The following is a 27,763-nucleotide window of genomic DNA, read 5'->3' as shown; positions in this document are numbered from 1 at the left end:
GATACAATATGCGGACATCATTTTTCCTGAATATTATTGTTCAAATCAGAATGTTCAGTACTTGGACACCCCTACAATTTTTATTTCATAACATCTTTTGTGTGCCAGTTTTCTTCATGAAATAGGTGGTCCGACACTGTCACGGAGGCAATTCCTGCAGAGAACATTACAAACTTATTCAAATCACCTCCAAGTGTACACAGATGGTTCTGTCAAATTAGACAAAGATTGCTGCGCAGCTGCATTCTATATTCCCTCTCTGAGATATGCATGGTCTGGCCAGCTGGACTGCACAGCTTCGTCAACAGTCGTTGAAGGCATGGAGATAGCTGGTGCTCTATGCAAACTAAAGACGTTACCTACACAAAATGCGGTCCTCCTTATGGACTCAAAGGCGCATTGCAACAATTATACCGTGGCCTTTGGTCTACATTTCCACACAAATCACTAGCCCCCATAAAAGAATTAGACATTAATGGCTTCATGGTAAAGTTTCACTGGATTCCCTCCCACATTGGCATTGCTGGCAAAGAAAAAGCTAATGCTCGTGTATGCACAGCGCTCCATCATCTTCCCAAAGTCAAGGGCCCAAAGAGCAATCAAGTTAAGAAATCTGACTTTCGAAATCACTTTGGGCACTGCGCGTTTCACCACATCTGCCATGCATAACCAAGAGATTTCGTAGAGAGGAAGCCTCACTTCTATATCATATAAGGACAGGATCTGCTAGTACACCTGCATGGTTATTTAAGACGGGGTGCATCAATTCTCCGAACTGTATGACATGCAATCAGACAGGGGACATTGAACACTTTCTGTAGTCGTACCCTAAATTCCGAGACGAAAGGGACACTGTCCTGAAGAATCTGCAACAAAAGGACTTTCCACATACGTGCCTACAATACCTTGTGTTCCCCGAAGTACCAGTTATAGACTGCAAAGAGACTTCACGTCTGCTTATCGGATTCTTAAGAGAGACTGGTCTGATGGACATGTGGTGAAACACCACAGTGATAAGAGATGCTTGCACAGAGCAGTTGCCGGCCTTGATCACCAGGCTAAACCCACCTGTTGCTACATCACCACCACCATAGGTAAAGGTGCTCTTGCTATGTGTTCATTTAAAAAAAAATAAACAAGTCACTACTTTACAATTGGCAGTGCATCATTAAACAAGTGCTTTCTTTAACAAAGTGATAAATCGTAAGCTTTCGAGCAGTGCGAAAGCAGGGCTTGTTTACGAACAGTAGTTGCACACCACACCAACTAGGTGTTCAGAGCAAATGATGGGAACAAGCAACGACGGAACAGAAGATGCAGAGCAATTGGACAGGTCAGTAACTGAAGTTGTCATTCTCACACATAGTCATTACCACAGCTTTTGCAGCAAATACAATATACAGGGTGTTTTTTAGTGAGATTAGCATTCTTTGGCAGAACCACACATTTTTTCGTATGTCTCTGTATGTAATCTCTTTCAAGCCCACTTAGGAAATTGGGTATGTGCCCAAATAGGCAACATGGGCCATGTGCAACTGGGTAAGTTACACTAGTTATTCGAACATCCTTGGCCAATCCTCTAGGATGGGTTTGCGCCACTGGGTAGGTGGCTGTATAGACAGGCAGAACATGAGGCACGAATTGGAGAAGTTTGCAAGAGAAAAGTGAAGAAGCAGGCTACAGAGAAGTGAAATGGTCGGCATCAAATGAGCCGAGTGTAGAGAAAGAAGTGAGCAGAATTGGATGAGAGCATGCATTCAGCAAGGACCATGGAGGTACGGAGAAGTGAATATGATGCCAGTAACGTAAAATTGAAGTTGGCTACACAGAAATGGAGAATTTGACAAATACAGGTGCTGCTACATTGCTTCAATGCTAATCGCATTAACATTAACGTTCATGGTGAGACGGGTTTTGCCAGGATTTTTAGATATCGCCTGCAGCAGATAGCATGATGCTAGTCCTTGAGCTGTATTACTTAAAGTGGTGAACATTACTTGCATGAGAAATCAAAACGAGTAATCAGCTAATTACTTTACAGCACATGTTTCATTTTATGAAGTGTAACCTGTGTGTTTGCAAGGCACATCCACTTCAAATGAATACAGTAGACTTCCACTAATTCGACTCTGCTTAATTTTCTTTTTGGTTCATTTTATCTGAACTGAGTCATTAGGGTAGATCCTTCTGATCATTAAGTGATGCATTTAAGTTGCTCCACGTAAAGAGTAAACAGTAGAACCTTGTTCATACGTTTTTAGAAAAAAATGCGAGAAAAACATACCTACTAACCGGAAAAACATACCATCCGAATAACAAAAAAATTCGAGACTCAACTACTGTTGACATTTACGTAACGCGAAGCATCGTGCATCCGCACGACGTTTCACGTGGAGCTGGTGGTGCTCCAATGGCCCGATATGCATTTTCTTGTTTTCCTATTGCATGGTGTTTTAAGAGGGCGACGGGAAACTGTAACGAAATCGAGCAGGGTGGCGACGCCGGGTGCCACTGAAGCGAAACATGATGCCCACATGGCCCCGCTGGCAGCAGGGAACTGCAGTGCATTTGTATTATCGCCTACTAAAATCGTTCAGTACGCTACCAATGGCAATACGCACCTCACACTGTAATACAGATATGTGAAGATGCTTATCGCCATAGCTATAGCTGCGATAGCTGTGAATGCAGTGTGCGACAACCCCGGAGAAGATTTGCTGGTACCCAAATGAGAAACTGAGTGCTTGCCAGCATTTTCACATGAGACGAGCAGCCAAGTATTGCGGTTAAGCTAAATACTGTTATCGATCGCACATGCCTCACCCATTTTTTTGTTTACGTGGGCTCTAGTGGCCGGAAAACGTATCATATGATCGCAGTTTTACGACATACTAAACGTTGGTGCCGAAAAATCGTTTTCCAACGTATGAACCGGTAAAAAATGAGCGTAACTCTATTGGGTGATTCTTTCTGTTCTCGATTGCGAACCTTAGCACCGGCAAAATATATGTAATGGGAACATATCAACGAGGTTCTACTGTAATTTATTATAAGGTTTTAAAACTGTGCATTGCTACCGATCGCAGCGGCGCTGTTCCCCTGAGTTTTCAGCTGCCCCCTCACAATTAATGAAGTTAGCCCAACTGACTATCCGATTGGCTACCCAGGTTGGATCCTCGATAATTTAGCTTTATGGCGGACAAATGTTGATCATAATAGTTGGAATGTTGGTTAATTTGTTGCTATAAAAAATGAACAGAAGGAGAATACATGACAGTTTATCACTACATACACGCACTTCTGGCACGCAGCAAGCGTCATCTGCTTGTGTTACAAGATTCTCCATGTTGACGCGAGCTGGGCGGTGAATGTTGGTCTCGAGCTTTCTTTTTTGCGAGCACCATGGATCACCCTTGTTACATTGTAGGCTGTAAACGTAACAGTTAGCGACATGTCAAGCTGAGACATCATGTTCCTCTGCCAGGCAACATGCAAATGGAGTGGCTGCAGCACATCAGGCTGTCAGTATCCGATCAGCGCCAGCATCTACGTTGCCGTCACTTCACGCTGGAGGATTACTGCCACGATAGGTATGTCTAGGTATTTGGCTAAACGCAAGCACAAGTGGACGGGCGTTTTACTGGATAAGCAGAAGTGCAACCGTGAATGGCCTGCATGGTGCAGCTAACTAGTGGCGACGACCAAATGTAATGTGATTAGCAACAACAAAGGACAAGCACACCTAGCAACCAAGTATTCAGCATGCATGTTGGTGATTTTCTTTCGCTTACTTTCTTTTATTTTACAGTCATCGGGACACGAGTTCCCATGAATAATGTTGCACTGCAAGTGGGATAACCAACTGCGCAAAGTCAAATTAATACCCTGCCTTTCCTTCCTCTGTTTCTCTGCATCGAAGTTCAAAAAGCATTAACTCCTATTCAAAATCAAGAAGTGGGCTGTCAGAGGGAATATCATACTGTGGTATAAAAGTTCGAAACATGGATAAAGTACCTGAGAAAGGCTGGTCAAAGTTTTAATAGGAGGACCTATCTTCATCAAAGGCGGCCTTGTCATCTTCGGCATGTTAGTTTTAACAGGTTAGTAGAGTGACGTCACATGTGGTCATCATCTGCCGACTGTAAGGTTGCTTGAGACAATAAACAGCTCACAGATGTCTTTGCACAAAGATATCTGTGACTTCAACAAAGCCTATTGCTTACAGCACACACTTACAGTATGACAAGCACACTCCTTCATTAAAAGAGCCAAAGCTAACATGTTCATGGCTTATTGGAACCCATTATGAAAGAGGTCAGGTACCCTCGAAATTAGCAGTGCCAGGAGCAACAGTGTGGACACTACAGGCAGGATGGATAATTGAGCTAGTTGGTATTTCGTCACCAAGAAACTAGGCCACTGGAGCGATGAAACATAAACGGGGACACATACAAACACTTAAATGTGTTCCCTTCATGTTTTTGATCCCAGCACTCTGTGAGATGCCGTACAATATGTAATGATCAACTTTTTGTTCAAAAGTCTGAAAGTCAACACGAATGAGTGTTTGGTAATATGTGGCACCATCTTTGTTGTAATCATGTGGACATTTGGCATCAACAGATAGCATAATCCAGTCACCAGTATACTAAACAAAATGGCGGCACACAATGTCTTGTTCTGTCAATGTGAGTAATACATTATCTGGTGAAAGAGCAAATTACAGCCATAGAAATTTATAAGAGGCTTCAGCTTGCATATGGTGACATGTTAGAGAGCTTGAGCAGTGAGCGAAGGTGGGTCTGGCAAATTAAATATGGCCAGACCAGTAATCACGATTAAAGTTGGAATGGTCACCCTCGGACAGCCATGAGTGAAGGCAGTCAGGAAACCGCTAATGCGCTCATCAGAGAAAACGGGCAAGTAACAATAGCCAAAATAGCAAGAATGTTTGAAATAGGGCAAAATGAAATTTGGGAGATGATTGAAAGCCTAGGTTACAGGTAAATAAATGCTTCTTGGTACGCTGAAATAGTGCAGAAACTCAGTCACTCACAACACGATATATGACCTACAGGAAAAATTGCCCTGCAGTATGTAATGCCTGCCCTCACATTTGTCCCTTAATAGAGAGAATCACAGAAATGGATGGGAAACACTTCTGCACTTGCTTCAAATGAGAGGCCAAGGATATGGGACTCCGTGATATATAGGCAATCCGTGAAGCAGTGCAAGACTCTCCACAAAGCTGGAATGGAGTTCTATCGGAGGGGTACATTGAGGGTTCCCATTTGGTAGGAAACAAAATTATGCAGACAAATGGAGGCTATGTAGGAAAATGAATGAATGTATGATAGAGACAAAGTTCTGCTTCATTAATGTAGTGTAATAATTTTCTTTTTAATTGCTGCTTTTGACTATGACCTTCATAGTTTCTGAATGACAGCACAGGTGCTGTGAAAAAGCATTTTAAAAGTGGCCATGTACATAAAATAAAAATATGTTTGCACAACTAATGTATTGCACCTCTCCAATGCAGGCTATAGGCATACCATACAAAGACATGTAGTTTTTGCATAGCTTCCGTGGTATCCTGCTTTTGCCCCTAGTGGTTTTACACGTACAAGTCTTTTGAAAAGCAAATTTCTTGTTTTTGTGGACCTTTGTCATCTATGGACACTGCAACACAAAAATTCCATGAATGAGGTTCACAAACATCACCCTTGCAAATGTAAACTTCAAAAGTTACTTGAACATTCAGGTTCCGCTCAATACACTGTTCACGCAGTGTCAATTCAGCAGTGGCTTGCATTGCAGGTTGCAATGTTCCTGTAGGCAGAAGAGTCTGCGTCCACACATGTTGACTGGAATGAACCTTCCATCGGTTTGGAGCTCCAGCAGCTAGGCCAACTGGAGGCTCAAACCTAAGAAACAGGTGGCCTCCAGGTGATAGCGTTACATTGAACACGCGCTTTCCTTCACTCACACTTTCTTCTCTCAATCCATCACAGTCAGTGACGTGAGGAGCAGCAATGGCAAGCACTTCAATGGAACCAGAGTCTAGGTCAACAACCTTTACGCAATGATTATTTGTATCTGCAATGTACATTTTGCCTCCGAATGTGCACAAACCTCCAGGTTCATTGAGCTTTGCTGATTGTGAATGCAACTCGGATAGAGTTTTACCACTTGCGCCTCCAATAAATGTTTTGCACAATCGCTTTTCCACGTCCACTTCTCGTATCTTGTGGTTGTAGCTATCGGCCACATAAAGCTTTCCTTTAGCAGTGTTCCAGGCAACACCGAGGGGGTGCTGAAGCTTTGCATCTAAGGCTACACCATCTGCATCCCCAAAGCAGAACAGGTCCTGTGGAAATTCACAAGAATAGAAGATGGGGTGAGTTGGTTGGATGACATCATTGAAAAATAGTGCAAATATATGAACAAGACACTAGAAAGGGACACCTCTCGCTTTTATTTTCTGAGGTGAGGTTGCTTCTCAGATTGAAGCATCAGCACTGCTCTTGTATGTCTGATAGTGGAAGCATTGATAGGTTTACAGACACTAGCATTGTAGCAAGCCATTTGTTTTACTGCACAAAAAAGGTCTAGCATAGTTAGACTCTGCAGGTAATCTACAGCACTGTGTACTCAAGTTCTGACTTCCTTGAGCTCAACCTCAACCTTGAGCTCAATTAGTGTTGGGGCATGTGCACTGCTCTGTTTCGAAGACAATGTCTTCCTTGGCGAATTACTTGCAGATTTCATTATTGGGTATCTGGGTTTCTAGCCTCTTGCGTGAATCGATCGTGGAGGTTGTGCAGTCTGAAAATGTGACCCGATCCCAGAGCTAGTGCATGAAAAAAAATTTACACTGTCCTGCTCCTACTCTCCTCATGCAAGGGATGCTGAACCAGAGTGTCGCACGCAGTGACCCCGCCCTATTCTCACCCAAACTTGGAACACATTAGCTTTGATCGACATCGACTAGAGGTTGAATCATTTTCACTGATTTTTATGCATTCATGCCAATGGAAGTAAACTCACTGTCGCTAGTCAGCAACTGCATCATGTCCCTTTTTCATGCGTTGTTCAATAATTTGTGCCATTTTTTAAATATAAGTAAGCCTAAAAGACAAGTACACGGTAGCTTACCGTAGGATCAAGGCCTCCACCAACAACATTTTTAACTGTCCCGTCCTTCAGCGACAGTACTCTTATGGATGAACTCTCACTGTCTGCAATGTACAGAGAGTATGGTGGCTGAAAACAAAGCCCTGATGGCTGGGCAAATGTTGCTCTGAGAGGGTAGCTGTTATTTCTGTTCCCTTCAGCACCGCTTCCAGCAATACACATACATGTGCCTGCACTGCAAGTCCTGAAAAGCAAAAGTAAAGGAGTTGAGTGGGCACACCATATGTAGTGTTATACCCTAGTCAGATGAGCAAATTTAGTAACGCTTCGAGCGAGTATGCTTCGGCAATAACATTACTCGCAGGCTGTCAGATGGAAAGGCTTAGTGACACTTGCTGTGGAATGCGCTTGCCAGTGAATGTGTTTGAAGAACTCACTTCGCTGCATTGAAGTGTGTAGTCTCAATAGCAATGTGTCAAGAATAAATAAATAAATGCTCACAGCAGAGTCGGCACTAATTATGAGCGTCTTTGTTTCATGAATGAAAAAAAAAAAAGAAACAAAGCTTGCAATGTTAATGCTTGGTGGATTCCACAATTCTGACCTTGTGGATTTCGGATATGTCCCTTGCTTGTATTGGCTCAAAACAAATAGATGTGTTGATGGGATTACAGCATTTCTATTTTTGATGGCGGCGGTTTTTGTACAGAAGCATCTTTTTGTAATAAAACAGCAACCGTTTCTAAAACTCAAAATGCTGAAAGTCACATCTACCCCTATGGCTTCACAGATTGTCGCTGTCATCGATCCCAAATGGCACTTAGTTTTTCCGTTAGCAACATGCCGCCAAAGTGACACTCAGCGAGGCGAAGTGCACTCGTTTGAAATGTCACTAAATATGGTCATCTGATTTCTGCACTATAAAAGAAGCAAAAAGTCAACTCGCCGTTTTCCAAATAGCACTTCATCTTGAAGGAAGAAGGCCCAGATCTGATGCAAGCCAGCCATGGCAATGAACATTATCTTGTCCACTAAACAGATGTCCCATGGTGAATTGAGCGGCTGCTGTTGTCCTAGGTGGCCTCCCACAGTGTCTTCACCTTGTTGCCCTGTCCCAGCTAAGGTGCTCACTGTGCTGTTTTCAAGGTTGACCTCACGGATGGCATGGTTCCCAGTGTCAGCGACAAGTATGAAGTGAGGATCTCGCCACTGGACACCATTTGGTTCATTGAACAGCGTGCAATCTAGAGGACCATCTTTATAACCAGACTCGGAGCCTCCCACCACCTGAAGTACCTTGCCACTATGATCTGTGATGACGATGCGATGATGACCAGTATCTGCAATGATGAGTCTTGTCTCAGTGGCACACATTTTGGCTGGAAAGCATAACATCCCTGTGGGAAGAACACCCGGGGCCAATGGCAATGAGGTCAGGGACGAAGGAAGGAAATAGGCCATTGCCACCCGACAGAAGGGTATCAAAAGCTGAATCGCCCCTTCACCCACAAGAAACAGCAGAGCCTGTCCTGATGGTCCAAGGACAACTAATGTGGGCCAGCAGTTGATCTTGAAACGTTTCCAAAGAGAGCTTTGGGCATCATTCACTACTGGATGAATGATGCCGAGGCGCATTAGGGCTTTGCTGACATTGCCTAGCTCCTTCTCATGGTCAAACTTTGCTGAGTGCACCCCAACCACCAGGAGTCCAGAGTGGACGGGGAATTCTTGCTCGAGATGTTTCACTATGGGTAGTACGTGCTGGCAGTTTATGCAGCAGAACGTAAAGAAGTCCAGCACGACGACTCGGCCACGCAGGTCGGAGGCCACCAAAGGTCGTGATGTGTTTATCCACTCCAAATCTGGAAAAATACCGGAATTGGCTGTATTTTCCTGATATTTCGCATGGCATGCATGCATTGTGCGTTACATTCAGTTGCTATATTATTTATCGCTGCTTGTAATGCCGCAGTCAATACATCAATCTAAATCTGGCATCAACGAATACACACAAAGCTACAGCATCATCAGTGGTGCTCCGTGCAGGAGTTCAGTGCAGAAATTCCCTTTTTCGGGGAATTTCGGCCACAATTTAAGACGAAAGGGAATCTTTGCGATATTACAGGGAATTTTAAGATTGGTGAACTAAATATTAGAATTATGCCTGTGAGCAAGCCATCACTTCGATAACCCACGGCACATACTTTTCAGTGCACGGGCAAAACTAGGAGTTGGTCAGCTTCAAGTTCTAATGGTCCTTGTCGCGAGTGTGCTGTTGAGTACAACATGTGAGCTGCAGTTTGTTGCATTAATATTTCATAAGGTAACCTTCTTAGAATCGTTAAAAAGCTGCAAGTCACCAGTAGTAGTTGATGCTAGAGTTCTGTCTATGCAGAAGATATGCTGAGAACCGAGATTATAAACTGCCACTGTAGCAGTTCAGTTCCTCAATATATTGCTGTCCAATCGAGACGTTGAACAAACTGCAAGGTATTGAATATCACTGCAAAAACACGTTGGTGTGTGTGTGTTTAACTAGTCGTGTTTATGTGCAGGGAAATTTATGGGGATTTTTTTTTTAGCACTGCAAGGAAAATTGGCGCAAATAGAGAATTTTCGTGCACAGGAATGGGAATTCTTCTACCAGGTATGGAACATCACTACAGTTCATTTTGAAATGCAGCACGAGAAGACCTGGCACATACCGAACATAGACACACACTTTACAGTTCGAAATGATAATCTGCTGTTTTACTGAAGGTACTGCTGCGTTTCGCTGTCATTACCTTCAGTGCTATATATTTGCTATATATGGTGCATGCTGTATGTGTTACGCGTTTGACATCGACACAAAGCACGATCCAGCTAGCCAACATCAACATAGTCAGTCATAAACTTTATTATCGGTCCTGGGAGGGATGGGTTCTGCGAGCCCACCAGATGGCCCTCTAGTGAAACACCTGTAGTTTCCGGTTCATATAAATAGCTTTTCTTTTTTTTTCTTCTTTTTTAACACGAGCAGGATTCTCAGCAACAACTCTGCGATAAGCGTGCCCCGGCTATAGGAATGTGTTGCACAGTCTAATTGATCACGAGCATTTGGTTTTGCCGCGTTATCAACCACCCCCGAGCTTGTCGTACGAGAGACAGGTTACAAATAAGAGATTCGTTTAACCAGAAGCAAGAGCAGCGTAACTTGCCCGTCCCCAAGTCGGCGACGATGAAAGGATCGTCGGAATTTGACACTTCGGCTATATATCTTGCGGCGATTTCATTTCGCTTGCATTCTTCTGCCGCGTAGAACTGATTTTCAAACTCTTCCTGGCTGTTTCGAAGCTTGACCAATGATGTTGGATGATCGTCGCACGTTTCCATGGTTTGAACGGGACACGCCCCGCGTGTAACAGAACGGTACGACCACCAGCAACAAGTGAACACGGCGTTTGGGTAGAGCACGGACAAACTACTCCAAGCATTCAAAGCACGGTGTAAGAAGAAAAGGCGCTCCGACCATAGAGTTTCCTACGAGTTCCGACGACGCGGGACCGTTGGTGAGAAACGAGACTCATTATTTTTTGTGGTTCACGTCTGCACCGCTGCACAGCAGCACACGTTACAAGGCTGGGCTAGCGGGAAATTTGAACGTGTAAGCAACTGTAACTATGCAAAATGCGTTGAAAGAAATTTTTTCACTGTTCTTGTCCTCCACTATAATATTTTAAATCCCCCTGGCGCCGTGACAGACGATGACTCCGACAACTCGGTCACGCCGCGTGCTCTGGCAGATGGCATGTGTCGATTCTTGTAAAGCGGTAGCCGACAAGCGCTGCGGGCAGTCGATAAGCTCTTAGTTTAGCAATGTTCGCTTCAAGATTGAGCAATCTTTCGTCGTCGTTGTCGGTAAGCGCTTAAAAATTCAGACGAACAGTCTGAATCGCAAGAGAGGGGTCGGTATCTCGAGCTGCGACGTTGCCTGGTGAAGGCGGATTGTAGGCAAGGAGTAATTCGCACCGACTGCAACAGCAGGTTTTGCATGTACGAAGACACAGTTTCCATATTCCGTGAAAAGAGTCGAACGCATGGTTTTTAGGATGCTCTACGGATGGTACTACGGATGTGAGAAGCACCTCGACCCGGTGCACGTCGCAAGGACAGCACAATAAATTTTAAAGGCTTGTTGGTAAGGCTTCATTACGGGGATAGAGCGCGATAAAAATAAGAAAGACGGACAGGACAGGCGCTGTCCTGTTGATCTTTTATGTCTCGCCTTTTTTTGCACTGTCCGTAATGAAGCAGTCCGCGATTAATTTGTTATCGCGACGCGCCCGGAAGAGCGAATTTGAGAGATATGGCTAAGCTAAGGTGCAAGTTGAAGAAGCCTAGGCGGGCATTATACCGGAGTCACCCGCTGCGATGTTGGCAACCATAAACTCTGAATTTATTTTTTCAACGCTTAGTACGTACGTTCATACCACGTATTCCACGGCAGCATGGTTTGTGAGGAATTGGCTCTCTCTCAATTCGTGGCTTCTAGAATTTTGACTTCTGCATAGGATCTGTGTGAAACGGGCTATGCATCATTTTTCTTTGAGTACAAACAGTGAAATATATGAACGTTAACTTATTTTACTAGGTGAAGGCGCTTCTATTTATACAGAAACTAATCGTGTGCAGCACTCCTCGGAACCCTACTTCGTAAGAAATGAAAGCGAGAACGCTGCGTATTGTGACAAATAGCGTGTTTGTTCATGCAGAAGTAACAATAGTAAATTAGGTTACCAGAGGATTCAGCAAAAGACGACCTGTGACTGCCGCACTGAGAGAAATACGCTCTTGTTCAGGAAAGGTAGCTAAGCGTACCAACAATTATAAATCACATTTTAAGATTTTGAACCGTAAAGACAGTGGCTTAAGGTTTATCGTTAAATACAGCAGTAGGCACACTAACAGCAGGCTGCAAAGCGCGCTGCTGGCAGTGTGGTCAGACAATAGAGAGTTTTAGAATAGGGGCCCCAATAAAGGGGCCCCAATATTTTGGGGCCCCAAAGAGCTTTGCTGGTGTTAGCGTTGGGGCACGCAGGAGTGAAGAGTTTTAGAATAGAATAGGGCTTTGCGTTTGCGGATAGCGTCTTGCGCTGGCAGCGCCACTACGGCGTCTAAGACAAACGATTAAAAATAATTAAATAAAATATACCATTTTATGATATGAATAGTAATTTTGACATTCGTGTATTCGCGTTTAATTACAATTTAGAGGTTATTCTTCAAGCAGCAAACAATTAGTTGTGCTTAGTTTTGAGCAACAAAACCAACTTTACGTGCCTTCACCAGCCAAGCTTAGCCGCGTTAGGCCTACGAGCCATAAAATCAACACTCGAATTCGGAATCAGCGGCGTCTAATGAATCAATCTTAATAACACACGCTAGTTGAGAGAAAGCGATAACTGCAGTCATTTTTCCTAGCTTGCGAACTTCACGCGTTACCGCGAATCGAACCCAGTTTGGTGCTAGGTTAGAGCCGTCCACCGTGGAGCCGTCGCTTCGATGGGTGCCGCCATGTTCGTTGACGCAAAGCTTTTGGGAACGCTATTTGAGCTCCCGCTAAATCGGTGAAATAGCGTTCCCAACGCAAAACCCAAACGCAGTTTGCGCCTCGCGCATGCGCAGTGGCTTCGACGCTATTTCTTTGGGGCCCCTATTCTAAAACTCTAATATCTCGATCCCCGCCATCACCACCCCCGGACACCAGCCCCGTAGTCGCATGCGCCTCCTAGCGGCGGCCCAACATTAGTGAGGCGCGCCGCGTGCTTCCGTAGCATCTGTTCCTCTTACACCGTCATTCAAACTTTACATGCAAACAAAAGTCTGCCGAGCGCGCTGCTCTGCTGCTACACAGCGGTACTTTCCACCTTTCTTTTATTCAATTATATGGACTCTCCAGGCGCATTGCTGCCGTCGCCGTGAGGTTCCGGATAAGTGAAAGCTTGCGAGGGTGAGCCGGCAAGCGCGGTTCACACTCGCGTGCGCGAGCGAGAAACGCGGCCTGGAGGCGTGCCCACTCCCGTGGCACGCGAGGCAGGGGGGGTCAGGCGAGGGAGAAGGGCCGTTTTCCGGCGGCTGCTACGGAGCCTCGATGTCCTCGCCCGCCGCTCCTTACAGAGTAGAGACAACTGCGGCGTCTACTACGACGTTGGCCACGTGACTCGCGGACGTCGTCGGGACGCGTTGCCGGCGCTCGTGTGCCTTGAAAGCGATCTGCGACGTGGCTGGAGTACGCGCTCGCGCGGGCCTCGGCTTTAAAGGGATGTGCGATGTTTGCAGAGTGCGTGTAGTGCCGGTAGCTTCGTATGTGCAGTGCTTTCGACATTTCGTTCGCGCTGAAGCGAGACACGCATGAAGGCCAATTTGCTTACTGCTGCCGCAATTGCTCACTCCAGAATTTCCACAGCGAGTTTCCGCGCTCATCGAGCGAGATGTGCTCGTGTTTACCTGTGCATGCGTGACACCGTGCTGGTTAATTTAGTTAAAACGCGTTGACGGGGTAGTTGGTTTGAAGCCACGATAGAATGTGCAAGTGCGACTGAACAAGGATATACAAAGAAGCAGACACACAAAGTCTCTGTGTGTTGGTTTCTTTCTATGCCCTTGTTGAGTCATGCTTACGCGTTATTGTTAATTTAGTTAGTCAGCGAATGTTTACAAGTTTATATGGCCGATAAAGCTACTATCCTTACTTCGTGCAGTTATCTACTAATTTGTTTTGCAATCGGTGCTTCGCCTTTCGGGCAGAACTGAGATTTTTTGTTCTTTCTTTCTACCATATCATAATGTTGCGCAGCCTGGAAAACGGACAAGAATGTAAGTAAAAAATATATATATACAACTGCAGTGCACAAAGACAGATTAACCAGTCCACGTCATTTCTTACTAGCTATGGCCTTCAAGATTATTGACGCCACTAATTGGCATCGAATATCTCGATGACCACATTCTAAAGTAGCATGCTTCGCATTATTTCCACTATGTGACAGCACATGTTACAAATGCCAAAGGCAGTAATTTTTAAGTTGTAAACATAGGTCGTGCACAAAGCTTTAAACATCTATGATGTGGTTGTTTACAGACAAATCTTGAAAAATGTGTAAATTAATGGGCAATAAAGATAGCTAATTCCTATTCTGGATGCTCAAAAGTTGAAACTTCCTGGAAACTGGTGAAAACGAAATCGCTCGTATAATAGATGCAACACGGTGCCAGTGGACAAAGTGGTTCCAGGACTACGGAGCGGCGCCAATGCACAAAAAATAGGGTGAATAAATGTCAATAATTTTTTGTTAGTCTGGGTGTTGCCGTTCAGTCTTGAAGCCTTTTCGGTCACGAGCACCCTTTTGCATCTCGTATGAAAGCGTCTGTACATGCACAAACTTAAATAGTGCCTGTATAAAGTTTCTTTCTTTTTTTGTAATCACCAGCTGACATCAATGAACAAAAGCAATGTATAAGCAAGATCTTTGACTAACTTGTGCGATTTTTCAAGAATAGACATCAAAACATTTTTCCCAATAAAAAAAAAACGAAAAATGGTGTTTAGTGTTTTCAGATTAGGATAGCATTCTAACATTGCTATTGAAGCTCCATGTGTGTGGTAAATAAAGTGAACTCAAGTAAACTCAACTCAAATGTATGCAATCTTCCTTTTGGTCCAGGAATGCAGTGCTGACCTGCAAAAATGAAATTTATTGTCGCCACTGGATCTTCACACGGCATGGAGTGCAAATAATAGTTACGGCTTCTGGTCTCACCCAGCATCTGGACAAGGAAACTCTTCAGAGAGTTCAGCATACGCTACTGCAACGTATACGAGTTCTACCCTTCAGGTGTAGGCCTGATTATCATTCTTTTTTTCATTCACTATTCATCAGTCTCAGAATGAGATCCAACATTGAATGTACATAAGTTTGTTCCTAACACTGCTTTGATTTCAGCCAACATTTTGATCATTCTCCCTGGCTTCTTTCCTTTTAAAAGCAAGAAATTTTGTAGTTCAGTCCTCAGGCAGTAGGGAGAATAGTGGAAAGAGGCCAGTGTAATTGAATAGATTGTTCCAAATACCAGCAGCCGCTTCAAATTGCAGTAAAACTGTGCATAAGGCAAGAAATTGAGATCTCAAACAACAGATGTTGCAGCACCATAACCAACAGTGGGCCCACAGTACTTGTATGTTGTGGGCAAATATTGGCACCGAGAGGAATAAATTACGACACTTTATTCACTAAAAGCTTATCACAGCCAAGGGACTACAGGTGGCATCCCTATCAAGTGTCCATGCTAGATATAGGAAATTAACGCTGTTCACAAGTTCGTACAAAACAACAATTAAGCACACTGGAGTGGAAGAACAAATATGACAAAAAGAAGCACACACAACATGAACACTAAGTTGTGGGTATGCCAGTAAATGACTTTGATGTACAAGCTTGCTGGCCGATGCATCTAAGGCCTTTGTATGGGCCATTGAATAAAATTGATAGTCACTTCAAATGTGATAGGTTATCTTGTTTTGTTCCTTCATCGCGGCACACAGTAACGGCAGCTACAACAGCTACCTCACAAAGCAAAAACACGCACAACATCCTTTGGCACACAGGGTTGACTCTAGGGTTCGGAGCGAGCGCTCGACAGCTGAATGCAAGCTGAAGCCTCGCTCGACCCTTACTCAAACTTGTCCTTCAAGACAAACCAGACAAATTGTGACCTGCAAGGGGACAGAGTTCACATACCGAAAGCGAGAAAACAAATGGATGTGAAAACGGCACTCTCAAAACAGCAACTAGTGAATGAAATACTTGGCACAAACTCGGGTAGGTTTATGCAAGCCACATAGGAAGGGCATTGTGCAGTAAACATGGCAAAATAGAGTTGCAGTATAAACACTTCTTTACCTAGTCAAAAAAAAACTTGGCACTATCATGGCACATTTGGCTGTTAGGGATGCTAGAGACCAAATAAATCAATTTCAACTGGTAAAGCGTACTCTCAAAACTCAAATTTGCATATACTTGGTAGAAAAATGTCAAATATCAGCAATGAAAACTGCAATTCACACACAAACCATGGAACAAAATGACATCGATAGGTCATCAGAGATGTAATGGAATTTTTTGCATCTTTGGGTCTGTTCTTACTTAGCAAAAGTTTCTAGAAGCTCCGAAGCTAGGTCATTGCATACTTCTGAATGCCCTGAAATCGCCTTTACTAGTAAATTACTGGCTTCGAGCAAATGATGTCCCCATCTGTGATGTCAATGAGAGCATGTGTGGATTTTCAAGTCTAATTCCCATATCCTTTCTGGTTTACCAAGTTCCTGCATGTAGGGAGAATTGACACATTTGGTACTCAAGATGTTCTGTCTACCGTTCGAGCTTAAAATTATGAATTATTTCAGCATCCTTTTAAAAATCGTGGGTTGCCACTGCTTAAATGACAAATCTCTAATTCACAAAGAGCTATCAATGTTATCTGCCCTGAACATGATGCAAAGGGCAAAGCTGGTCATGATGAACCAGAGCCAGTGGAAAGCGCTCTACCTGAACTGAATATCAACTTGAGTTCTGCTTAACCTGCCTACTAAAAATTTGGTTGACTTGTAGCAAATCCCCCACACACAGAACTTACCATATATAGCTAGAGATCAAGTGATTGCATACTAAGGCTACCTGACAAAACAACATGCCTTTCGATCAATTAAAGTTTGGCAATGATAGACTGTGTCTAGCAAAAAAGTTGGTACAACACCTGTAACTATCTTTCATCCCAATGAAAGAATGGAAGAAAAAAATACTTCTAATGAAAAACATCTACTAAAGCTTCACTTGTTTATACATAGCCTTGCATCTTAAAGAACACTACGTTGTGTAATATGGCACTGACACAGGGAGATCTCGGACATCAAATGCGCACTTCAATGGGGATCTCACATACGAAGAATTACGGAGATCCTGAAGCTTCACATAAAATGCAGGACTCCGAGACAAGATGTCATTCTTGAAGCTATAAACACAAGCAACCGTAAGCAGTAGGAAGAAAATTCTTAAATGCAAAAGATAAATGAATGTTGGACGAAGAGGGCTCAAAATGGCTCAGTCTTTACATACAACAGGCTACAAACACACCAGTTATTTGCTAGTTAAGTAGTATTCAAAGGTTAGAAATGTTGAGACAATATCACTCCCCCAATGGCTACATCAATTTAAACAAGACACAGTTAGTTGTGGTCATGTCACCTCGTTAACGAAAGCTTGCACATTTGAAAAGTTTCAGCACGACCTGCTAGTCATAACTCTGCTCGCATGAGGACTACAGCAGAGTTCTTAAATTTCACAAATTCGAACATGCAATCTAGTGCACTGCTGTAAAATGTCAGCCACTGTAGCAGGTCAAGATAAGTAAATCTAACATCAAAAGTTCCATGTATGTTCCCACAAAAGACTTAAAAAGAAACAGCTAAATTGACAACACGAAGCCTCTTGTGCTGCTCACCAGTTGAAAAAACTCTTTATGCCGCTCGCAAGTTGGCGAGTAGCAATTGTGTGCAAGCCTGGCATCCTGTCTGAACAACTGGTGGCATGTTCATGGTTATCGTGCACAAGTATCACTGCAGTTTGCAATGGGCAGTTGTCAGAAAAAGGCACATGGGTTTCATGGCTGCTTTTTCTACAGCTAAACTACTAAGCTCTTACATTTGTTTTTCTAGCTCCTACTATTTCGGAGAGCTGCTCAAGTCGATGGTGCCATGTCGGCATGCTGTACCTAACAAAGCAGTGTGATGTCAAATTTGCAGCCTCTGTTCTTAATGGCATGTTATAGACTTTAGGCAGTTGGGGTTATTGCTTTTTACTTAGTTTTCCTCGGGGCCAAGCAGAGTCTGGTATATCCTCAACATCAAGTTAGCCAGCCAAGAAAAGTAATTGGGAATTGCAGCGCAACAAAAATATATATATACATAAAGCAATGTAGGTGCCCAAGGAAGGGTTTCCTCAAATTACCCAAATGATTTCTTAATTTATTCCACCTCAATGCAAATTTCTTTTTTATTTTTAATCCTCAGCAAGCTGCGTCCACAAAGTTTTACTTGAAATTGACTGGGGCTTGAGTTCAGTAGCATTTGTTATTTGTTGAAGCTATACGAAACATCAATTTTGCATTGTTTTGAAAAGACAACTGCCTGGTTCAAAATCAAACAAAGATAAAAATGACAATCAATGCATGCCTTGACCAATTTGCCCCAGTTATAACTTTCTGAAATTGCCTACGAAATATGCTAATGCACAGGAAATATGCACTACAACCATTATTTTTTGTGTCGGAACGTAAACAGCTTGGATACCCATTCATGGATGAAATTAAATCTTGCATGAAAGGCACAGTAAGCAAAGTGTTGAAATTACTTAAGCCAGCAAATGTGCTTGCACGTAGCACTCACACACATTCAATGTCGAAGTGAGTGATCAACTAGCTTGCAATTAGGGTTTGCCTGCAATAGAAATAAATGACAGACTTTCAGCTCAGAAATGGCTATATTGTAATGCATGATAAAACACATTGATAGAGTTATTTTCTGACATGAAAGTTGGCCAAAGCTCTCCCAAATGTGCAAAGAAAAGTAGGAAGTAGCACAGGGAAAAAAAGCAATCAACTTAAATGAATCGGCCATTTTGTATTTCAGTTTCATCAGAATGCCATGGCATACAGGCTCCATACGGACATGCAGCGGCACCAAAGGACAAGAATTTTGATTACCTCTCTACAGAAAAATTTGTTGGGGCCATCACAGCGTATTATCTAACTGCTATCGACCCGCACATCATAGGTAATCATTCGGAAAGTGAGAGGCAGGACTGATTCACAACGGAGTACAAAACTTAAACTGCTATGGATATAACAAGAGAGGCAGAAATTATGATATAAAGAATAACTCTACATATAAAAGATGTGCCTTCACTTTCAACAGCATGGAAGAATGAGCCCACATGTATCTATCTGTCTTGTATCGCTCACTTTGCAAACAGTATTTTTTTTCCCAATAAATGCATGTACTCGGACACATACTGTCATGGATAAATATAACACGAACAAGTTAGGGCTAACTGGAATGCGTTCTCTCGTCTCCGCTTTTGCCACTTTGATGTCGGCACAATTTCAGCTTGTACAGCTAGCTTGGAGCCCACACCACCCTCGGCAACCGGGTATACAGCGGCGCGAAACCGCACTCTCTCCAGAGTTATTACTTGTGAGAGCTGTCCTACTTTATACTTTCCTGCTAGTGTTTCATTTGTCCGTGACAGTGTGCCTAAAAAGAAAGGTAGTTGAAGTGTACCATAGTGTTACAGCTGCAATTACATGCGCCCAGAAATAAAAGTATTAGTCACCTTGCATACGTTGCTGTTGCACACTAACATGCGAAAACCTCAAGTGCTGCCATTTTGCCTTTGCTATATGCCAATGTGGTATGATAAACCAGTTAGAAAAAAAATCCTCCCAAACTATGGTAAGCAAATTAGGTTCCAATGCAATTATCAGACCTTTCTCAGCAAAACTTTCAATTATATTGACAGCAATGAAGTGAATACTGCAAAGGCACTTCTAAGATGTGTAAATTTTTATGGCAGTGTTTGTTTACCTTATAGAAAAATGTTTGTTGGGTGCCCTTGAAAAAATATTCCGTATTTCGAGATACAATTTGCCAAAGATGTTTACAAAGAAGACAGGCACTGACAATAGCATTGCCTTTCTTTTGCCTCCCCCCCCCCCCGATCATTTCACTGAAGCATCATTTAATACCCGCTAGAATAGACTAAATACTTTGTGGAAATTTGCTGAAAGCATATTTTTGCCATTACAGAAAATTCTGCTAAGTTCAACAGCAAGTTTGCTAAAATGACAGTGGGTTTCAACCATGTGAACAGAAACATATTTCAGACATGTTTATAGTTTCCAGCTGGGATGCACATCTTTTTCACCAGGAGTGTGTGCGACCCCTGCGAGGTAAGCAGCACAAGAAAAAGGAAATGTTCACAATAATGACAGGTAGTGTCATAAAAGAAAAGTACCCGACAGGGTGCGACACCTTTGAGAGTGCAAGAGTAATATGGTTAACTGGCCACCTGAGGGTTACTTTTACCTTTGAGTGGAACATCAGTGCTGCAGGTTACTGCGGGAGTAGCCGTTTGTTCACATGACGATGTCAGCCACTCATCCTGTCAGCACAAACACTAGATGTGTAACATTAAAAACAAAGCTCACTGAAAAGGTGTCTGCCAAGTTCACATCTACTCCCCTGTATTGCCAGTCAGAGAAAATGGAAAGCAATATTTTGAAAATTGATTGATCACTGCAATGATGGAGCAATACACATAGGCGTTAATTCTTCCGAGAGGGCATTGATGCTAATGTCATTGCCAGCCATACTTTGCATATGAAGCGTAGATGGCACAGAAGCTTATCGCTTGTGTTCAGCATCAGCCGTGCAGCATGAAATCTGCAGTCTTGCATGAAATGCAGATTGCAGAGATGTACCAAATGCACCTCCATTTTCTATTAGATGATCGACAGTAGTAGTGAACAGACTATAAAATGATGTCTCGTTTGAAGACGCACAACACCAAATGCGTACATTGCTTCACAACACTGACATGTTCGATATGGCAACTTTGCTTCCGATATGCTTATCAGGGGTACCGATGCTTTTAATTGTTGCCTTTCTTGCATGGTGACGTGCATATTTAATGTTCATGGCAAAAGAAAGACAGGAAAAGAAAAGAGCACTAAGGAGGTACGAGGAAGAGGAAGTGGTAGAAAAGTAGAATGCTATGCACCTTCTGTTGTCGCAAAACTTCGGTAAAGTGCGAAATGGAGTGCAATACAGAACAGTCAGAGCACCTGTCTACCTTGCTCTCAGACATGACCTTAATTCTGCTGTTGCAGGCAAATTAAGCAAGCATTTAGTTTCATGTACCCTCAACAAAGACATGCCAGGAACAATACATCTGCTCCGTCTGCCGTGCTGGCTACCCTCCAGCAAGAGAGAAATACGCTGCCCCACTGTCCAGGCCATCATAGGGCTGGAAGACGGGACGTTCTGGGTCTCAGCTGCACGTTTGAAGGGAAACATGGTGCTGCCAACCTTCCTTCTTTCCAAGACCGACTAGTGCTGCAGCGGGTTGGCGCAGTCAACTCCGCGCATGAGCCGCAGGGCCTTGCGGAAGGCAGTGGTGCGGCGCCAGGGCATGATGAGCAAAGGGGCCAGACTGCCGTTTTCGGCACGCAGCCCCATGAGCAGCAGCTGTCCCTTGAGCGGGCCGCAACAGCGTTCGAAGTCTGGCGCCTTGAGAACAGGGCGCCGAAGCTGACGTCGTGGCAGGCCCTGGCGCAGCTTGAGCAGCTTTGAGCGCTTGCACTGCAGCTGAGATCCCTGAAGGCGCTTCACCCGGGCACGCACCACTGTTGTCACAAAATGGAAGAAAGTCGGGACAATTTTGCAGAATGCTGCAAATGAGCAGTTGCAGAGGCACGGCACGAGGTGTTATATGTGTCCATACCTCCTTTTTTAGTGTTTTCCTTGGGCTACATTTACCTTAATCATGCAATATGAATTCAACCAGACTGTCAGTTATGTGCTGGTGAGCCAAAGCAAAACACAAGATGAAAAAGACAAAATAGAACATATACTTTTGTTTTTACACAAGTCAATGTGTGCAAAAACAGTACAGTTTGTTTTTGCCACTGAGCAGCTAATTTTCCTTTCCAGTCGGCGCTTCATTTAGGCCTGGTGAGAGAACAGTATAGCTGCAGCAAAATGTGACAGCAAATGGCATCAGTGAAGAGAAAAACTTTCCCTGAAACCTGGGTGCACACTCATACACATATTATGGCATTGGTTCACAGGTTCAACTCCACACTGCAGCAGCCATATTCCTATCACAGCTGAATGCAAAAACGCTTCCTTGTTAAGCACGTATTAAAGAACACCTGACGTTGAGAGTTCATCTGGAGCTGTCCACTGTAACATTCTTCAATCCGTTGTGCAGATTCAGAATATAAAGCCCTATCAGTGCAATTCACAGCCTGAAACTTCAACGTTCACTGTGGAGTTTCACATGTCAAACTGCATGCAAAGGTGCTCTGGACTGATTGGGCTATGTTTACGAGTGATTGTGGACACAAAACAGCCTCTTTGCTAAGCATGTCTTGTCATTTGTCCTATGTGCCACTTACAAGCTATCTAAATTCCTTTTCAATGAAGAGCATGCAAGACTCATGTCAGCCTCATCTGTCACCTCAAACCCTTACAGTATAACAAGAAGCTTTCATAAAGGTTGCAAGAAAATGTAACCAATTTGCACACAAATTAGTGTGCCATGTCAGTCCCAAATACTGAGCAAGGGGACAAATATAGATGCACTTACAACCAGATGGATTGCAAGTTAATTGCACATGCATATTTTCTTGCAAGCCGGTATGTATTGCTAGTGGGCAAAATGATGTCACTAAATTTGTGACAATTTGTAGTTGACTACCAAAGAAACCTTGAATTTGAACCTGACAATGCAAGAACTGTTATGTCAACATTATCCATGCTTCTGAAATTAACACAAATGTCAAACATGCACATTGGTATTTCTTTTCTAATCGATTTGTTGAGCACTATGGTCATATGATTAACCAACTAGCTTGACAATCATTTGTTTCAATAATTGAGTAAATACATTGTAAAACCCTTTAATGCCACCCATCAGATGCAGCGTGGCAATGGTTTTGAGACAACTTGCAGCAAGAGTGCAGATTGTGCCCGTTTAAAAGTTTCTGCACTGAAAGCAAGGGCAAAAGCACAACAACAGTACCACACTTACTTTATTTCTAGCAAAAGTTAACCAGCTGTTCTGTACAACCTAACAAGTTGTTTGAAAAAAGTATATGCCTGAAAGCATACCTAAATTATGTGCACTAGCAAAGCTGTTGGAACACAGTTAAAGAAGATCATGTGAAACACTCAGAGAATGGAAACAATACACACATCTGTCACTATACATTAGAAAAGGCTGCTGACAGATGCACACCTTCAATCAATCATTCTGTAGAAAACTGACAAAGAGGCTCTCATTCTTTTCAATCCTTCAGCTGCATGAGCCATAACTGCCAGCTGTGTCACATTATGTTGATAAATGGCAACGAAAACTGTGTCGAGTCCCCCTTATACAAACAGCTCAGCAACTTGGTGCTCAAATGTGAGCTCTCGTCTACCTTAGAAGCATCATTTCTCGACGGCATCAAAACACTGCAAAGCTAAACTGCTGAGCAGACCCCACGTTACGAAACATCCTTGCCAGCTTTGTCATTGCGTGACGTCATCCTAGGGCATGAACGCGCTCCATCGAAACACATGTGGACGATTTGCAGGCGGCGATAGCAAACCGACAAATAAGCGCACCGAAATCGTGAGCGCGTGCGCATTTATTAGAGACGTTCGAGAGGGGGTAAACCCACCGAAGTCGGCGCGGCAGTAGTTGTCCACGAGCGACTCCGTCGTGTTGGCCTGTTGGCAAGCCCTGCAGGCGACCGATGCCGAGGCCTCGCTGGCTGCAGCGGCGCTCTGCACACCGATGCACATGTCATTGTCCAGGGGAAACTTGTCGCAGCGGACCATGTCCGGCCACGGGTAGCCGTAGTGTGCCATGGTGGACTCGCATCCCCTGCGCACGGCCTCGCACAGGCTTCGGCAGGGAAAGATGGGCCGCTCCAGACAGACGGGCGAGAAGAGCGAGCACAGAAAGAGCTGAGTGTCCGGGTGGCAGCGCCGGTTCACCAGCTGCACCCAGGAGCGCGCCTGCTGTTGAACCTCCGCCATGCTGTCGTGTTCGAGCAGGTTGGGCAGTCGCATGCGCGTGTAGCCGATGCCGCGACACAGCGTCAGGTTGGCCGGTATCTCGAGGCAGGTGGGCTGCGCTAGCCGCCCGGCCCAGTCGAACCCGTCCAAGCCGGCCGCCGACGCCGCTGCCGCTACGGCGAGCAGCGCCGGCAACAGGAGCGGGACAAACCCCATCCTGCTGCCCCCTCCACGGATGATGCTGCCGCCGCGCCCAGCTGCTGCTGATGCAGCTCCCCGCCGCGGCACCGGCGCGCCGCCAGCGGTTCTCCGGTCCCGTCGCTGGAGAAACACAGGGGCGAGCGAAAGCCGTTGCCGCGCGGACGTTGATGCCGAATCTGTCGCGCACGCACGGCAACCCTGGGAAGAATCCTGCGCACCCCACCGCACCACCTCCCGCCGTCGTCGCACCCGCCACCGATTTCCCCCGCCTGCCACCCACCAGCCCCAAACAACCGCACCCTCGCGTCCTCGCCGTTCGTTGGCGGTTTGCGCGTCGTCTGCTCCGCTCTTCTCCCCGTCCGTCGTCTGCTACCGCAGCCGAGATGTCTGTCAACGCACTCGCGTCGAGACGGCGGAGTGCCTCCTCGCTTCGGGCCTACACGCCACCGCCTCTCTTTACCGTGCGATGACTCCACACGCCTTTCGAAAAGGCGAGCGAGTGCGCCGCCACAAGCAGAAAGAAGCAAGCAACACGAACGCGAGCGTGTCCGCTGAGAGACGAGACGCTTTTATCGCCACCCCCACCCACCTCCCCGCCCCTCCGCAGGCGTGCGTCGCACGTTCGTTGCTCGAGCGCGGCGCAACCAACCTCGTCGCCGAGGGGGGCGATAGATAGGAGGGTGGCCGGCGCGTGCAGGCACGCACAGATCGAACAAGCGCGGCAAGAAAAGAATATCCGCGAGGAGGGCGCAATCAGACACTCGGGGAATGCAGACAGACCCTCCGCCCCCTTGTTAGAAGAGTTAAAAAAATAATACTGAAAGAGTATTAATTGGCTACTGAGGTGGAGGCGCGCTGCACGTGCGTAACGTCCTCGACATCCCAATGCCCCTCCCCCAGCACGGTTCGCGCAGCTCATCCCTCGCGTCCCATAGAACGGCGCGCTATTGAGGCACGGACGTTATTGTTGACATTTGAGGCTTGCACTCCCACGAAAACAAGATTGTTATTTTTGTTTCGTTCTTTAGCCATAAACCGGTGCCCAGACAGCGACCGATACAGTAGTCAGCGCACCGAAACGTTAGCTGTAGTCAAGCTCCTTATATTTAGACCCCTAGACAGAGTGGCTGTAAGGGACACGCTCAGTTGCACCCCTCTTCTTTGTAGTCCACAGTCCCCGCCTTCGCTTTACGCAGGCACTACCGTTTCCTGAAGCACGACTGCCCGGCCGGGTAGCTTTTATTGCGATAGCAGTTATATGGACACTCCAGGCGCATTACTGCCGTCGCCGTGAGGTCCCGTATGAGAGAAAGCGTGAGGGTGAGCCGGCGAACGCGGTTCAATCTCGCGTGCGCGAGCGAGGAACGCTGCACAGATGCGTGCCCTCTCCTGTGGTGCGCGAGGCAGGGAGGTCAGGCAAGGGAGGAGGGGCGTTCTCCGGCGGCTGCTAGGGTGCCTCGATGCTCTTACGGAGCGGCGGGCCTGGAGACAACCGCGGCGTCTACTACGGCGTTGGCCACGCGAATCACGGACGCCGCAGGGAAGCGTTGCCGGCGCACGTGTTTTGAAAGCGATCTACGAAGTTTGCAGAGTACGCGTAGTGCCGATAGCTTCGTATGCGCTGTGCTTTCCACGTTTTAGTCCGCGTTGAGGCGACAGATGCACGGAGGTCAATTGGCTCGCGGCTGCTGTCACGATTTCTAACTCCAGCGTTTTCAGACAGTTTTCGCTGTCATCGAGCGAGATGTGTTCATACCTACCTGTGCGCGCGTGACACCGTGCTGGTTAATTTAGTTGAAACACGTTGACGGGATAGTTTGAATCCACGATAGAATGTGTAAGCTGGACTGAACAAGGACGTAGAAAGAAGCAGACACACAAAGACAGCGCTGTCTCTGTGTTTCTTTCTACGTCCTCGTTGAGCCACGCTTACACATTCCATCATTGTTAACTTAGTAAGCGAATGTTTACACGTTTATACGGCCGACAAAACTATTATCCTTACTTCGTACAGCTATCTACTAATTTGGTATCGCAGTCGGTGTGCTTCGCCTTTCGGGCGGAACTGCGAACTTTTTCTACATTTAAAATGAATGCCAATGTAATTAAAGGAATTGGCAACCGATTTTTACGGACCTAGTTTTTGTATGGCGCAACGCAAATCTCACCCTCGGTAGTGTACACCTGCATCACTTCCAAATGCGCCCAAATGCGCGTGGATATTTTGTAAGCAGAATTTTTCCATCTGAGCAGTTTCTAGAAAAGAAAGCGTCCCTCCGGCCAGCAACGCTGCGAAGTGAGAGCGATGCCGATAGCCCACCTCGCAAATTGTGAAAGCTGCCCATCTTTCTGCTTTCACAGGAGTGAGTGCAGCAGTGGATGAGGTACCAGATGCAGAAGTCCAGCCTCCGCTGGAAGTAGCTGTCCGCGAGTCCCTGATGTAGAGATAGGTGATAGGCGTAAAACTAATGTTTCGGCAACACTCTTCAAACTGAAGCGTCATTGTCTTGACATGCACCAGCGATTTCTCTTACGCTCGCCTGTGACTTCCACTTTACGTAGGCCGAGAGGCCGGTCTCAAAATCTTCGCTCAGGATATGGTAACGTCTTCTTTGACAACGTACAGATGCGGTGGTGCGAAAGCGCTTGAACACAGTCTTGTACGTAGGAACTGACAGTACGCGACGACCGGGGTGTCGTGCAGCGTACAGACGTGCGGCTAAAGTTCGGTTTCGATTCGCGTTACGTACGCAATAACCATGTCGACTCCCTCGTTAATCGAAAAATGGCCTCACGCCGCTGCAGCCATGTTGAGTGGCGGAAAGGATAAAACAGCCGATGCTGATGCGCTGCAAAAGCATTTGATACCGCGGATTTCTAGATTACGAAGTTACCACTTTCTGCTGTTTCTTTTATTATTATTATTTGCGCGTGCGTCATGGCCGCTGCACGCAAACGGCGGCCACGACGCACCACTTTCCGTTCGGGCTGCAGAAAATGTGCGAGATGTTCGTAACGCGCACCGCCCCTGCAGCTTATATCAGCGCGTGGCCGCGGCATTGCGTCACTCAGCTGAGGTTATGAGCGCTGTAGCTCGGCGCGCAATTACAATTTCGCAAATCTAACAATCGATACCGGATGGACTGATGATCCTCTAAAATTTCCTCATTACAATCAAACATCCAACTAGAATCATTAAAAAGCTTCAAATTCTAGTTAATTATTCCCCTAAACAGCACTTGCAACCCGTTCGATAGCGCCCGTCGCGGCCCCTGATCACTTCACGCAAGAACAATTCTACCTCCGAAAGCCTATCATTTAAAGCTACTTGAAGTCTTGAAACACCCTGTACTTTACCTGTCGACTGACGTGCAAGAACGTAGTTCGCGATGACAATTTTGGCGGTTTCCTTCCTGTACATGCGCGATGTCCACACCACAGCACCCCCGAGACGACAGTACGTATGCATGCACTCGTGCTGCGCACGTTTGAGCAAACTAGGCGTGACACTTCAACTGATGGCGGAAGTTACTCCTAAACTGTACT

The 27,763-nt window shown here is 45.3% G+C and overlaps 2 protein-coding genes and 1 long non-coding RNA gene across 3 annotated transcripts; 1 reads left to right on the top strand and 2 right to left on the bottom strand.

Moving 5' to 3' along the window:
* LOC142560237 (NHL repeat-containing protein 2) lies at positions 1 to 10,671 on the bottom strand. Its single transcript, XM_075672192.1, has 4 exons — positions 10,335 to 10,671; positions 8,081 to 8,996; positions 7,156 to 7,378; positions 1 to 6,367 (listed from the first exon to the last, which is right to left on the bottom strand). Exons 1-4 carry the CDS (start codon positions 10,507 to 10,509, stop codon positions 5,615 to 5,617), a joined length of 2,067 nt encoding a protein of 688 aa, XP_075528307.1. The 5' UTR covers positions 10,510 to 10,671; the 3' UTR covers positions 1 to 5,614.
* On the top strand, positions 10,601 to 15,492 carry LOC142560241 (uncharacterized). Its single transcript, XR_012823325.1, has 2 exons — positions 10,601 to 10,685; positions 14,841 to 15,492. It is a non-coding gene; the product is annotated as an uncharacterized LOC142560241 (long non-coding RNA).
* Positions 15,386 to 24,736, bottom strand: LOC142560240 (secreted frizzled-related protein 5-like). Its single transcript, XM_075672195.1, has 2 exons — positions 23,677 to 24,736; positions 15,386 to 21,633 (listed from the first exon to the last, which is right to left on the bottom strand). The coding sequence occupies exons 1-2, from the start codon at positions 24,230 to 24,232 to the stop codon at positions 21,338 to 21,340; spliced, it is 852 nt and encodes a 283-aa protein (XP_075528310.1). The 5' UTR covers positions 24,233 to 24,736; the 3' UTR covers positions 15,386 to 21,337.
* Between the last annotated feature and the right edge of the window lie 3,027 nt (positions 24,737 to 27,763).

The sequence above is a fragment of the Dermacentor variabilis genome, chromosome 10, assembly GCF_050947875.1.
Source record: "Dermacentor variabilis isolate Ectoservices chromosome 10, ASM5094787v1, whole genome shotgun sequence".
NCBI classification, from domain to species: domain Eukaryota; kingdom Metazoa; phylum Arthropoda; class Arachnida; order Ixodida; family Ixodidae; genus Dermacentor; species Dermacentor variabilis.
The sequence above is the reverse complement of the archived record's forward strand: the minus strand, read 5'-3'. Positions and strand labels throughout refer to the sequence as shown.